Genomic DNA, 15,000 nt, shown 5'->3' with positions numbered 1-15,000 from the left:
CGCTGGTGATCTGAGGAGGAGAGAGGAGGAGAGAGGAGGAGAGGAGGTGAAAGGGGAGGAGACAAACCAAACCACAGCAGTATTTCAATTAATCTGAAAACTGTGGTCTATGTGATCTATGTGTTCAATGGCGTCTATGTGGTCTGTGTTCTATGTGGTCTATGTGGTCTATGTGATCTATGTGGTCTATGTGTTCAATGTGGTCTATGTGGTCTATGTGGTCTATCAGTGGTCTCTGTAGTCCAGGACTAACCGTGCAGATCTCTGGGGACCCGTAGCTCCCCCTGCTGGACGTCTATGTCTGGATGAATGCTGACTCCATAGTTGTGTCCCAGTCTGAAGGCTTCTATCATTCTGTCCTCAAGAGTCTTTGACACGTTCTTCTTTGTGACATGAAGAATTCCAAGGTTTGGAAAACTGAGGAAAAACAAACACAGTTAAAACCTCACTGAGTGTCTCTGTCTGTCTGTCTGTGTCTGTGTCTGTCTGTGTCTCAGTGTCTCAGTGTCTCACAGACCTGACAGTAGAGTCTTTAGGCTGCAGATCAGCTACACAGATTCCTTTATCACACTGTTTTCCCACCAGACTGTGAGCGTGAAGCTGAGGTGAGTTAGTGAGAGCTGTGACGAGCTGGACCACCACACGAGCTGGACCCTGGTAGTTAGAGATCTACACACACACACACACACAGAGACACACACACACACACAGACACACACAGAGACACACACACACACACACACACAGAGACAAACACACACACACACACAGAGACACACACACACACACACACAGACACACACACACACGTTTCATAAATCAATAAACTTCATTTATTCTTCTTTAAATTAACATATTATTAAACAGCCGTCACTAACTTCACGTTCCTGAAATGAAGGAAATCAGAGATTATCAGAGATTATACAAATACTATTCCCGTTTTAAAACCCACTTCCTCTTCCTGGTTGTGTTGGACCAATCACAGCAGAGCAGCAGTTCCTGGAAAGACAGCGGACGCTGAGGTTTGAAGTTTCCTGAGTCGTGTGTGTGTGTGTGTGTGTGTGTGTGTGTGTGTGTGTGTGTGGAACACGTTTGTGAAGGAACGTTTAATAGAACGTGTGAAGGAACGTTTGATAGAACGTGAGTAGGAACGTGAGAAGAAACATGTGAAAGAACGTGTGAAGGAACGTTTGATAGAATGTGTGAAGGAACATCCTGAAGCAAAGAACTGATGAACTTCTCTGACATGAAGATTCAGTCGAGAAGTTTCTTCTGAAACTCAACTCTTTCCTGTTTGTGACGCAACGACACGTCCTCTGATCTGGTGGGTGAGGAAATTCCCAACAGACGTGTGTGTGAGTGTGTGTGTGTGTGTGTGTGTGTGTGTGTGTGTGTGTGTGTGTGTGTGTGTGTGTGTGTGTGTGTGGACGAGTCAGGACGTGCAGAAGCTTCAGCAGAAACCTTCAGATGTGAGAAGAATGAAGACGTGTGAGACGACGTCATGAAGCAAACATGTAAACAAACGTCTGAGGAGAATCACGTCAATGTTAGCACTGTAAACAATGTTAGCATGTTAGCAGGAGATTACAGGGGCCATCAGACACCACTGTTAGCATGCTAGCAGGAGATGACAGAGGCTATAAGACACCACTGTTAGCATGTTAGCAGGAGATAACAGGGGCCATCAGACACCACTGTTATCATGTTAGCAAGGGGCCATAAGACAGCACTGTTAGCATGTTAGCAGGAGATAACAGGGGCTATAATACACCACTGTTATTTAGTTTGAGATTATTGATGATTTAAACGATGAGTCAAAATCATCATCATCGTCGTTTTTGTTCCACTGGTCCTACCACATCAGGAGGGGTTTTCCCCGACACACACACACACACACACACACACACACAGCAGCCGATTCTGACATTCCTGTCGGACAAAAGTCGTCACGGTAACGACGGTTCAAACCTGAACCAAACTGTAGAAATATTCTCTGAGGAAAAAGAAGAGTCTGAGCAGGAATGTGGGAATTTCCCTCCTCCACTCGTGACAGAACGTGAGAAGGAACGTGTGAAGGAACATTTGAAGGAACGTGTGAAGGAACATGTGAAGGAACGTGAGAAAGAACGTGTGAAGGAACGTGAGAAGGAACGTGAGAAGGAACGTGTGAAGGAACGTGAGAAGGAACATGTGAAGGAACATTTGAAGGAACGTGTGAAGGAACATGTGAAGGAACATGTGAAGGAACGTGAGAAGGAACGTGTGAAGGAACGTGAGAAGGAACATGTGAAGGAACATTTGAAGGAACATGTGAAGGAACATGTGAAGGAACATGTGAAGGAACGTGAGAAGGAACGAGTGAAGGAACGTGAGAAGGAACATGTGACAGAACAAACATGAACAGCGATGGTCAGACAAACGGACAGGAAGTGTTACCTTGATGGTTGGATACGTCTTCCTGTTCTTCTCACTGGACGCTCCAGGAAGTCCACCATGAGACGGACCTTCACAACCATATCTGAACCTGAAACCACGCTGAGACGCAGAGACACAGTGAGACGGAGAGGAAGTAGTAGGTAGTAGCGGGTGTCAGCTAACAGGAAGTGCAGGTGTCAGCTAACAGGAAGTGCAGGTGTCAGGTGTCTCACCTGCTTGGGCTGCTCCAGGATCTGAAGGAAGGGTCCGTCTGCTGAAAACAAAGAGCAGCAGAGTTTAAAATGTCCTGAGGGGGGCGCTGTGGGGCGTGGTCATATCTATGGGGTGAAGCTAGGCTAACAGTTTCCCTTGACTCTTTCCCTTGAGTCTTTGTGCTAAGCTAATCTAAACTGTGTCTCTGTCCAGGGACTGGACCGTCTGTCCACTGTCCACTCAGAGGAGACAGAAGTCCTGCTGTCACTGAGAGGCTCAACGCTGCCCTCTACAGTTCAAAGTCCTGAATCACAGACTGTGATCAGACAAAACAGCCCATAAATCTGCATCTATTTACACAGATGTGATGTAAAATAAAGACGTTTGAAATAGACGTTATGTTTAAACACAGTTGTAGAAGAACTTAGTGATTTTTGTGTCAGTTTATCAACATAATATATATATATATACATATACACACATGTATATATGTTATATATATATATATATATAATATTTCATGTAATAGTGGAGTAAATGTGACGTGTTCCACACAGAGACAAACATGGACACATGCACACACACAGAGACACACAAATAGAGAGAGAGACACAACCACACACACACACCCAGAAAGAGAGGGGGAAGTGAGAGTGACCACAGACTGAGACGAGACACACACACACACACACACACACACACACACACACACACACACACACTTCTTTCACTTAAAATAAAACTTTTTTCTCTTTTCGTTTTCTAAACAAAGAAAAGTAAAAAAAACAAAAAGAGTTGCAGTGAAGAAAAAGAAGAACATCCTCTCTGATCTCTGTCTCAGATGATTTGTATGCTAACAGGCTAACATGCTAACATGACATTACAAATGACGCTACGGTGAGCTAAAATCACTGATTTCTGATCTCCATGGCCTTTGGTGTGGGAGAGTGAGTGAGTTTCACCACAAAGACACAAACGAAGCTGTGATGTGTTCAGGTGCGTCTCTGCTCACCTGTCCTCAGAGACGACGAAGACGTCGGAATGGCGGCAAAATGTTGGAAGTCCCACGACGGATCCATCATGATGTTGTCGAACATCTGTGAACAGATTATCAAATTATCACGTGGGTCAGATTATCTCGGGGATCGGATTATCACATATTAGATTATCACGTGGATCAGATTATCTCGGGGATCAGATTATCACGTGGATCAGATTATCACGTGGATCAGATTATCTCGGGGATCGGATTATCACGTGGATCAGATTATCTCGGGGATCAGATTATCACGTGGATCAGATTATCACGTGGATCAGATTATCTCGGGGATCAGATTATCACGTGGATCAGATTATCACGTGGATCAGATTATCTCGGGGATCAGATTATCCTGTCAGGTGAGCTCACCTGGTTGTTGGTGTGAAGGTAGTGGTCGTCCGCAGCCATGACGACGACTGTGAGGCAAAAAAAAACAATAATCCACAGATTATTTATGAAACATAAACCAAATCAAAAATTACAGATAAAAATACACGAGGCGTTCAGGGGCCACGAGGTGGTGCAGTGGTTCCTCTTGTGTCCAAGGACATGCAGATTTGGGCATTCATGGTTTGTTTGTGTGTGTGTGTGTGTTGAATGAAAACATGAATACTAACTAAGTTCTACAGTGAAACCAGTAACTGTTCATATGGAGGAGGATTAGTGCCACAAAACAACTGGGATTAGTCAGAAATCAGAATTACGAGATTAATCTCAGAATTCATGCGGTTTTATTTGATCACTTATTTATTTCTTTGTTTACATGTGGCCATAACATGTGTGGACATTTTTGTTCAGGTCATTTAAGTAATAAAACATCAACTAATCGTCTAATTATAATCAAAATTAAATATAATTTCCTATTTTAAAAGTTTAAAAATCATTATTTTTATTTATTTCTAACAAACAAATGTGTGAATTCCTTTAAAAAGTCTAAAATATTCCCGTTAATCGTTATTTTTTGGATTAATTGATCGATGTTGACAACAGTGACACTTGTTGCTGTTTGGCGTCGCGCGCGTTCTCGCCGCTGCCTCGCGTGAACGCGGCTGAGCGACGCAGCTAGCCGCGTTGCTAACAGTTGTCACAAACAAACGCAACTCTGTGCTTTGTGTCGTTAAAACGGCGGGTTTTGAAATGGAAAATAAACAGCCGACGCCGACTCGGCTCATGTCCGACCGTTGCCTTCACGTCACCGGGCGTTTAAAAGCACACACGCCGCTACCTGTCCGTGCTAACCGGGAGCTAACTAGGAGCTAACCTGGAGCTCGAGCGCAGAAACACGGCACCAAACAAACTCCGCCGCTCACCGCAAAACCTCCTCACGTCACGCGTATATTAACCCACATCACGGTGTAGTGAGAGTTCACGCGTGTTCGCGACAAGCGAAAAAACAAACTTTAAACGCAGTCTTTCGGTTTTTCTCCGCTAAGTTTGTCCGCTCAGAGTCGCGCTCACTCCCGCGGAGGCAGACAGCGCGAGGACGGCGGTCAGGGGGGAAATCCAGCGAGAAGCCGCAGCAAAGAGTCAATCTGTGACAAAGCGAAAGATGTTTATGTCGGATTAAAACATGCCGAATTCACCGCGAGGCGTGAATAAATAACACACACGCGTCCACGAGCCGTTTGCCTCGCGCCTGTTTCAATGACACGCGAGACATTCTTTAAGTTCCCATTTTCAGGAGGGAGTTTGGTTCGACTCGACAAAGTTACCTGGCTATAATAAGGAAGTAGTTGGTGTAAAACAACATGAAGCTCTCCGCAGTGGCGCGTGTACAGTAGAGACACTGTTGTGTGTGTGTGTGTGAGCGCGTGCACAGGTGAGCGTGCTCGCTAACGTGTTCTTACCTGCTGACCTCGCGCAGGTGAAGAAGAAGCAGCTTCTCGACGCGATCTTTGATTGACAGGCTTCACTTCATCGTCTCGCCATCACGTCCGCACTGAAGCGGCTCAGCAGCGGCGCGTCGTGACGCCACAAAACCGCGTCATCGCAAATGAAAAATTACAATAAAAATTAATTAATTAAAAAAAAAAAAAAAAAAAGTTTAATCCGAGAGATTAAAGTGAGTTTAAATCTCCAGAAGCAGCGCGCGACAGCGTGAACCGTGCAGGTGACGACGGCAGCGACTCACACATTCATCAGGTTCATTTCCTTCCTCACTGGAATTTCCCTCTGACGTCACAACCGAGCTCAGAGAGGGGCGAACGAACACAACGAGGTCTCACTCCGAGGCCAAAACCGTGAAACCAAATATTTACACGACTAGAATTTTAGTGAAAATATTTTGTTTACAAACAACAGTTACAAAGTAAAGTAAAAAATAAATAAATAAAAATATTAAGGTTAATTAACGAGATTTAAAAAAAAAAATCAATGCAGTGATTCCTCTTCTCCACCATAAACGATCTTTGATCCAGAGGAAACGTGTGAGCCCCCTGCTGGTCAAACATTGAAACACCACAAATCTGATACAAACACAAACACAGGCGCCAAAACAAACTCAAACATTATTTTACATCATTTTACTACAACAATCAGATTATCCAGCTGCAGTAATCGGATTAAATAAACACTTATTAACGCATCATGACGGTGTGTTGGTTTGAAAAGCAAAGAAAAAAGTCATTTCTTTAATGTCTTTAGTTTATTGTGATTAAACACAGAAGTTTATTGATATTTCGCCATATATATATATATATATTTCTGTTTACGTACTATAGTTATTACAACATTAATAATAACTTGAACGTCACATCTAAGAGCATCGGGAAAATAATTAGTGCAATTTACAATAAAACGTAAGAAAAACAAACAAACAGCTTCTGTTTCAAAAATATACAAAAAAAACATCTGTTTAATAAAAACTTCAGGTAGAAACGGAACTGAGGCACGTTAGCTTAGCACGTTAGCTTAGCACACAAAGCACTACACACAAACAAACAGCATCTCTAACACACCACCACCACCAGGGGGCTCCACATTGATGCTACACCGAGAAGAAGGAAGTTTGTTACATTCAGAGGAAACGTGAGCGTCGTCGTCTGTGGTTTTATCGCATTCTGAAAAACGTAAACATAAAGAAATAACGACAAAAAAACAACTACTGACCGACAACACACACACACACACACTCAGCAGTTTTCTCTACAGTTAATGCCACTGATGAGTCAGCAAAATATCTCAATCAAATGTACACAGTGACAGAATCAACTGCATTAATCTGGTTAACCATCAACAATAATCACATTAATCCAGTGACATTAACCAGATTATCCAGCTGCGCTAATCAGTTGCAGCAATCAGATTAATACAGAGACATAATCCAGCCGCAGCAATCAGATTAAATAAACCCAGAATTTTAGCACCAAAAACAAAGTGAATCTGTTTTTTCGTTAAAAAACAAACGTCGTAAATACTGTTGTGGTTTCGTGAAGATTTGCGAACTTTAACGCGATCTTTCGTCTCCTTCACGCCGACGCGTCTCTGGGAATGTGGACGAGGTTTTTCTGTCATAAAGAGAAAAAAAAATGTGCAGAAAAAAAAATCTAATGATTAAAAAAAAATTCGGCAAACAATTTTTTTGTTGTTATTTCTTTTGGACAATTTTTTAAAAAACATTTATGCAAATTTAACGTGAGTTTTTTTTTTTTGCCTCAAATTCAAACTTTTGATTTTGCCGACATCATAATTTTTTGCTCTTTAATAAACAATTTTACTTTGGCCGAATGCTAAACTAGCTTTAGCAACTCATAACATTTATTGTCATGTTTAAATTTGGCAAAGCAGCTAACTTGTTAGCTCTTAAACTAAGCCAGTTATGTTTGCAATCCAGCTACTACTACAGCACATTAAGCTAGTAACGCTACTTTTTTTTAAGCTACTTCTTAGGCACATTTAGCTTGATGCTTTACTAACAATGCTAACAGATAGCTACGATTACAAATTTGTTTTGGTTTTTATTGTTAGCTTGTTAAGTAAGCACTAGCCTAAAATGCTAGTTCTGTTACTTGTTAAATGGAGCTAGTATTCTTTAGCTAGCTCCACGCGTTGCGTTAAATAATCTCATTTAAACATGTTCAAGTAAACGTTAGCCGCAACTAAACATTAGCCACAGCTAAACCTTTTTTTTTTTTTTTTTAACAACAACTTTATAAACAACAGAGACGGTTTCTGTTAAGCTAAGATTCGACACTAACTGCTACCACGGAGACGAACATCGTACGTAACAAATACGAAGTTTAGCTTCCAGTTGTGTGAGTGATAGCAACATGGGCGCTAACACTTTAGCATGCTAGCATGTGGCTAACATAAAGAAAAATACAAATGGAAAAAAAGTGTTGAATATCAACATTACGAAAAATAAAAACCCAATTATTAGTTTACGATTTAACGAAAGAAAATCCCGCTTCTACAGATGTGTCACGACAAGTTTGACCTTTTATGCCAGTCTGAGTGCTAACATGTTCACAAATTTACCACTAGAGGGTGGCATGTGCACAAACTCTTCTCATAAAAACACATTATTTGAACGCAGTTAGCATGATTGTTAGCAGTTAGCCTGCAGGACAGTTTGTTTTCATATTTTACAACAACAGCGTCATCTGTGCGACTTATTATTTATTATAAAATAAAAGAGAAGAAATAAGCGTGGTCGCCGTCGTTACTAGATCCGTTCACGAAGTGAAACGACTTCCTGTCAGAATGATTTACACGATTTAAAATAAAATATTATCATGTTCTTATAAAATAAAGACATTTCATTTGAGTTATTTTAGTCATTTCTTTTCACCCGAGCCTTTAAAATAAGAGCCATGACTTTGACCTTTTGCGACTTCCTGTTCCCACAACATTGAGCAATAAAAATATCTTAGCAATAGTTTCAGCTAAAAAATTATATTTACGATATATTTTACCTTATTAGTTATTGTTATTACATAAAAGACACATTTTTATGTCGTAAAACATTAACGCTAACAGGAAGTAGCCGCACTTTTGTAGAACGCTCTGGTTTTTCGGGAACAGACTGGGAAAAGATCGTAAAGTGCAGCTCCGCCCGTCAGTTTCTTGGTATTTTGCGATGACAAAATGGCCGACATGAAGCTAATCTCTACAGCTGCACGTTAACGTACTGTAAACACTGTAAACAAACGGTCACACGACAGATGGTAAATACTCGGATTATTCAGCTTATTCACACTGAGAGAAACATTAACCGTGGTTCTTGTGACTCGAGTCAGAGACGTCGTCCGCGACTCGTCGGCTCTGACGCAGCAGCAGCTAACATTAGCTAACAGCAGCTAAACAGCAGGTGGCGCCGGTCACTGTCCGCCGTCTGTGGAGGACGGACTCTCCGAGCGTCCGTCTTTGGAGGTGGATGACGATTTCTTCTGCTTCTGCTTGGACTTCCTCAACATCCGCACCTGCAGAGGGCGCCAGAGGTCATCGACTGAAACACACTGAATCCTAATCTGTACAAATCTGAGGAGTTTTCACAGTTTTTCCTCATCATAAATTCTAGAAATCTAAATTCTAGATTAACTCCAGATCTTTTCTGTGTGTTTATGGCCTTGTGAGTGTGAGATGTTGTGATGACGTCACAGCGATGACAGCCTACCTTTGGTCCAGCAGCAGAGATGATGATGTGACCTGGCGGCTGGATCCACGGTTCACCGTCCACCTGCACAGGGATGGATTTACTGACCATCAGACGGATGTAGTTTCCCTGAGCGAGACGGATCCCTGAGGAGAGGCCGCTCTGAACCTTACCCTGAAAACAGAGGTATAAACTACATGTAATATATATATATAATATAATGTAATATAATATAATATAATACAATAGAGTCCTGAAGACAGATCTCACCATGTGGACGACCCCAGTGACCCCGACCACCTCCAGCAGACCGTCATCAATGCTCGGCTTCGCGTAACGACCGTCGACCTCTGACCCCCAGAGATCAGCACCTGAACCCCAGCTACACACACACACACACACATACACACACACACACATCTTTAGGACCTTGTCAGGACCAGCAGTCCCCATGGAGACGGAATGAAAGGAATGGAACCACAGTAACAGAGTGTAACAGTTACACTCTGTTACACACACTGTGTGTACGTGTAACAGAGTGTGTGTAACAGAGTGTGTGTAACAGAGTGTGTAACAGTGTGTAACAGTGTGTAACAGAGTGTGTAACAGAGTGTGTAACAGAGTGTGTGTGTAACAGAGTGTAACAGTGTGTAACAGAGTGTGTAACAGTGTGTGTAACATAGTGTGTGTGTACAAGAGTGTGTAACAGTGTGTGTGTAACAGAGTGTGTAACAGTGTGTGTAACATAGTGTGTGTGTACAAGAGTGTGTAACAGTGTGTGTAACATAGTGTGTGTGTACAAGAGTGTGTAACAGTGTGTGTAACATAGTGTGTGTGTACAAGAGTGTGTAACAGTGTGTGTGTAACAGAGTGTGTGAACTGGACCTGGGAATGTTGAGGAAAATCAGTCCCTCGATGTTGGGCAGCGGGACGTTGTGGGCGTCGACCTGCAGCTGCAATTCTTTGTGGAGACTGCGGGTGGCGCTGATCTTCTGCAGACCCACCTTCACGTACACACTTTTGTTATGGAACCTGTCAGAGGTCATGGACAGGAAGTCAGAGGTCACGACCTTTATCCTCAAAGAGAGGAAACGACCGGACAATACAATATTAATGTGTTTCCTAATAGAAAAGCCAGGGTCAAAGGTCACAGGTCACAGGGTCAAAGGTCACAGGTCACCAGGTCACCGGGTCACCGGGTCAGTACCTGCTGCTGAACTTTCCTGGTTCTCCTTCTCTGGCCAAATGAAAGTCCAGACTGAGCTCAGCGTCGATGCCCAAACCAAAATAATTATTCATCTGAACGATCTGAGACAAAGAGAGAGAGAGAGAGAGAGAGAGAGAGAGAGAGAGAGTCATGTGACAGAGTCATGTGACAGAGTCATGTGACAGAGTCATGTGACCTCTGTGTAAAATCACTGCTTTGAATCCATTAATAATCCATTCATCAAACCTTGGGCGGCTCCAGGAAGCCACTGTCCTTGCCGTCCTCACTCATGTCCTGTGCGTCCAGCAGGATCGTCCATCTGTCCATCAGGACCTCGTCCGCCTCGTCCACAGAGACCAGGATGTGATGCGGGTCCTCGCCGCTGAAGCCAGGCCCCCAACGCAGGACGCGAGCCAAGTCGTTCCCTGAGGACGCGTTAGAGACGACGCTGTTGTTGTTGTTGTTTGGGATTAACGCTAGGCTAACTGATATCTTTGGCTAAGGATTTGCTTGGGGCTAATGCTAAGCTAACTTCTCTCCTTGGGCTAATGCCGACCCAATTTTTCTCCTAGGGCTAAAAATAAGCTAACTTCTCTACTGGGGTTAATGCTAGGCTAAAACTAAGCTAACTACTCTACTGGGGTTAATGCTAGGCTAACAAATATCTTTTGATCAATACAAGTCTTATGATTTTCTAGGGACTAATGCTAAGCTAACTTCTCTCCTAGTGCTAATGCTGACCTCCTTTCTTGGGTGTAATGCTAAGCTAACATCTCTCCTAGCACTAATGCTGACCTCTTTTCTTGGGTTTAGGGCTAAGCTATCATCTCTCCTAACGCTAATGCTGACCTCTTTTCTTGGGTGTAATGCTAAGCTAACATCTCTCCTAGCACTAATGCTGAGCTCTTTTCTTGGGTGTAATGCTAAGCTAACATCTCTCCTAGCACTAATGCTGAGCTCTTTTCTTGGGTTTAATGCTAAGCTAACATCTCTCCGAGCACTAATGCTGACCTCTTTTCTTGGGTTTAATGCTAAGCTAACATCTCTCCGAGCACTAATGCTGACCTCTTTTCTTGGGTTTAATGCTAAGCTAACATCTCTTCTAGCACTAATACTGACCTCTTTTCTTGGGTTTAATGCTAAACTAACTACTATCATTGTTGTTGTTTATTAAAAGTGTGATGTGCTAACATGAGTTCTGGTTCTGACCTGTCCCCAGAGGAACGATGCCGATGGGCGGCTCTCGACAGACCAGCTTGTGTCGGACCGCCTCCAGGACTCCCAGGACCCAGCCCACCGTCCCGTCACCGCCACAGACCAGAACCCGGAACCTGGGGACGTCCCTGAAGGTGTGGAGTCTGCAGGAGAGGAGACGGTGATGGAAACATCCCATAATACAAACAATTTCCCCACGGGGATTAATAAAGTATTCTGATTCTGATTCTGATTCTGATTTAGAAGGACAAGAGCGTCCGTCTGTCCTCACCCAGCCAGTGGTCCTCCATTGTTGACGTCAAAGACCTGGTGAGGGTTCAGCAGCTTCCTGAAGCTGTAGAGAAGCTCTCGACCTTTCAGGCCTCCACTCTTAGAGTTCACAAACACCAGCAGGGGGCAGACTTCTGCAGGCAGCTTCATGTGCTGTGGGAGGAAGAAGAGGGAGGAGTCAGAGAAGATGACAGGTGACTGGATCGACCAATCAGAGCCCGGCGTCCATTACCGTGATCTGAGGGACGACGAGAGACGTCAGCGTCTTCTCGTTAACGGACGTGTCTTTGGTCAACATGAAGATTCTCTCTGACTCTGAGAAACACGACACCTGCAGACACACTGCACCTACACACACACACACACACACACAACACACACACAACACACACACAGAGAGACACACAATACAGAAGTCAACAAGATTTTCTCTGATTCTGAGAAACACGACATGCAGCACACGCACCTACACACATACACATAGAGAGACACACACATGCACAATACACACACACACACACACAATACATAGACAGACAATACACAGACACACACACACACACAATACATAGACAGACATAATACACAGACACACACACACACACAATACACAGACACACAATACAAACACACAAGCAGAGACACACATAATACACAGACACACACACACACAATACACACACACCCACAACACACAGACACACACACAAACAGAGACACAATACACACACACACGCAATACACAGACACGCACACACAATACACACACATAAACAGAGACAGACACACACAGTCACACACAATACAGAGACACACACACACACGCACACACACAATAGAGACACACACACACACACAAGTTTATTTTACAAAATCACAGTCATTATTATTATTATTGTTGTTCCATGTTTCCATGACAACAGTCTCACCTTGACTGGGGTAGGCGTGGCTGACAGTGATCAGGTGACCTGCAGACACAAAGGGGCGGAGACTTCACTTTGTTTTCATTAAATGATTCAAAATGGAGAAGAAAAGTCAAAACATTTAGATTTTCCTGGACTTTCACAGTGACCTGTCGACCCCTAACGAGCCGCCATCTTGTGTCAGTTTCACTCACTCTTGACGGACAGGTGCTCCTCCATCAGCTGGACGTACTCGTCTCTGGCCAGCAGGGGGGGCAGTCCTACAATCAGCAGGTCCACCTGCACCGGACGCTTCCTGTTGTCCACCACGTAGAAACGAGTCTGGTTCATCTGACGCAGGGACATCTGAGACGGAGACAGAGACGGAGACAAAGCTTTAACAGACACAGAGACAGACCTGTCCTCTTGTCTTCTGTCCATCTCGTCTCACCTTCCTGATGTCCTGCACTTTGTCCAGAATCTTCTCCTGAGGCGTCAGCGTCTGTCTCTGCACTGAGGGACAGGAGGACAGACAGAGGTCATGACCTTGGCTCTGAGTCTCAGTTCTGTCTGTGTGTCTTAAAGACACTCTGAGGACACTCTGAGGACACACAGGACACACTGAAGAGACTCTGAGGACACACTGAGGACACACTGAGGACACTCTGAAGACAGTCTGAGGACACACTGAAGATATATTGAGGAAACACGGAGGACACACTGAAGACGCACTAAGGACACTCTGAGGACACACAGAGGACACAATGAGGACACAGTGAGGACACGCACACACACTGACTGAGGACACAGTGAAGACACTCCGCGAACACACTGAGGACACACCGAGGACATAGTGAGGACATAATGAGGACACACCGAGGACACACACACACTGACTGAGGACACAGTGAAGACAGTGAAGACAGTGAGGACACTCTGAGGACACAGTGAGGACACACACTGAGGACACAGTGAAGACACTGAGGACACAGTGAAGACAGTGAGGACACTCTGAAGACACTCTGAGGACACAGTGAGGACACACACACTGAGGACAGACACTCTGAGGACACAGTGAAGACATTCTGAGGACACACACTCTGAGGACAGTGAGGACACACACTCACTCACCTTGCTTGCTGCTCATATAAACTTCCTGCAGACTGAACTTGGACACGTCCTCGTCCTGAAAAGACAAAAAGACTTTATTTGAATGATAATTTATCACAACGGAATCAAAGAGACTGAATAAATGTCCCCCAGTGTCTCCAGAAGACACCTGGTCTCTGTACCTTCATGTCCATCAGACTGAGGACCTGAGTGAGGACAGAAGCTGCTGTGCTGTCCTCAGAGACGGACACGAGGACAAACGCTGCACCTGACCTGAGGACAGGAAAAAACCCTGAGCATAAAGTGACCACCTCGCGTCTGAAAGGAAGTCAACTCCACTTCCCAGCATGCCTCACCTGGGCCAGCTTGCGTACACCTGGACGACCTCTGCGCCGCGACGTTTAGCTCGTAGCATCCACGCAGCGTCTCCTCCGTCCTTCAGAGGACTCCTGTTGTCAGGGCCGCTGTTACGGTTCAGGACGTCGTCGCTATGGAGACGCTGCAGACCGTCCACCTCCTCAAGCTCGTAGTCCTGAGGGTCATCAGGGAGGTAGAAGGCCCTCAGTGCTGCCTCCTGCAGGACAGAGGGGGAAGTGCAGTGTTATATATACAGTATGTATAATATACCGACGTCATTTTATTTTGAAAAACGCTGAAGTCAATGGGGCCTTCCTTAACACTAGGTTAACTATTATCTTTGGCTAATGATTTGCTTGAGGCTAATGCTAAGCTAGCTTCTCTCCTTGGGCTAATGCTGACCCAATTTTTCTCCTAGGGCTAAAACTAAGCTAACTCCTCTACTGGGGTTAATGCTAGACTAACTAACATCTTTGGATTAATACTAGTCTTATGATTTGCTAGGGTATAATGCTAAGTTATTTTCTTTCCTAGGACTAATGCTGACCTAACTACTTTCTTGGGATTAATGCTATGCTAGCTACTATATTTGGATCAATACCAGGCATGCTGTTCTACTGGGGTTAATGCTAGGCTAACAACTCTCCTGGGGCTAACGTTAAGCCAACTATTCTTTTTG

General features: G+C 44.1%; 2 protein-coding genes across 2 annotated transcripts in view; both read right to left on the bottom strand.

Moving 5' to 3' along the window:
* nfkb1 (nuclear factor of kappa light polypeptide gene enhancer in B-cells 1) overlaps nt 1–5,595 on the bottom strand; it is an 11,667-nt gene extending 6,072 nt beyond the window's left edge. The window contains exons 1-8 of the mRNA XM_083906115.1: nt 5,515–5,595; nt 4,037–4,083; nt 3,641–3,725; nt 2,649–2,689; nt 2,437–2,535; nt 518–669; nt 254–417; nt 1–10 (exon numbers count right to left, since the gene is read on the bottom strand). The exon at nt 1–10 is cut by the window's left edge and continues 149 nt beyond it. Coding sequence (XP_083762241.1) covers nt 1–10; nt 254–417; nt 518–669; nt 2,437–2,535; nt 2,649–2,689; nt 3,641–3,725; nt 4,037–4,075 — 590 coding nt within the window. The 5' untranslated portion in view covers nt 4,076–4,083; nt 5,515–5,595. The remainder of the gene's footprint in view (nt 11–253; nt 418–517; nt 670–2,436; nt 2,536–2,648; nt 2,690–3,640; nt 3,726–4,036; nt 4,084–5,514) is intronic.
* Nucleotides 5,596–8,985: 3,390 nt separating this feature from the next.
* Nucleotides 8,986–15,000, bottom strand: part of dgkq (diacylglycerol kinase theta) — a gene marked incomplete at both ends in the record, with an annotated part of 11,044 nt that continues 5,029 nt past the window's right edge. Inside the window, 15 exons of the mRNA XM_083906114.1 lie at nt 8,986–9,087; nt 9,282–9,434; nt 9,531–9,642; nt 10,146–10,292; nt 10,468–10,568; nt 10,714–10,892; nt 11,677–11,825; nt 11,954–12,105; nt 12,185–12,300; nt 12,882–12,920; nt 13,070–13,220; nt 13,306–13,367; nt 13,986–14,040; nt 14,147–14,237; nt 14,321–14,538. Of these exons, the coding sequence (XP_083762240.1) occupies nt 8,986–9,087; nt 9,282–9,434; nt 9,531–9,642; nt 10,146–10,292; nt 10,468–10,568; nt 10,714–10,892; nt 11,677–11,825; nt 11,954–12,105; nt 12,185–12,300; nt 12,882–12,920; nt 13,070–13,220; nt 13,306–13,367; nt 13,986–14,040; nt 14,147–14,237; nt 14,321–14,538 (1,827 nt within the window). The remainder of the gene's footprint in view (nt 9,088–9,281; nt 9,435–9,530; nt 9,643–10,145; nt 10,293–10,467; nt 10,569–10,713; nt 10,893–11,676; nt 11,826–11,953; nt 12,106–12,184; nt 12,301–12,881; nt 12,921–13,069; nt 13,221–13,305; nt 13,368–13,985; nt 14,041–14,146; nt 14,238–14,320; nt 14,539–15,000) is intronic.

The sequence above is a fragment of the Microchirus variegatus genome (genome assembly GCF_963457635.1).
Source record: "Microchirus variegatus genome assembly, chromosome: 19".
Classification (NCBI taxonomy): domain Eukaryota; kingdom Metazoa; phylum Chordata; class Actinopteri; order Pleuronectiformes; family Soleidae; genus Microchirus; species Microchirus variegatus.
Note: the sequence above shows the minus strand (reverse complement) of the source record. Positions and strands in the feature narration are given on the sequence as shown.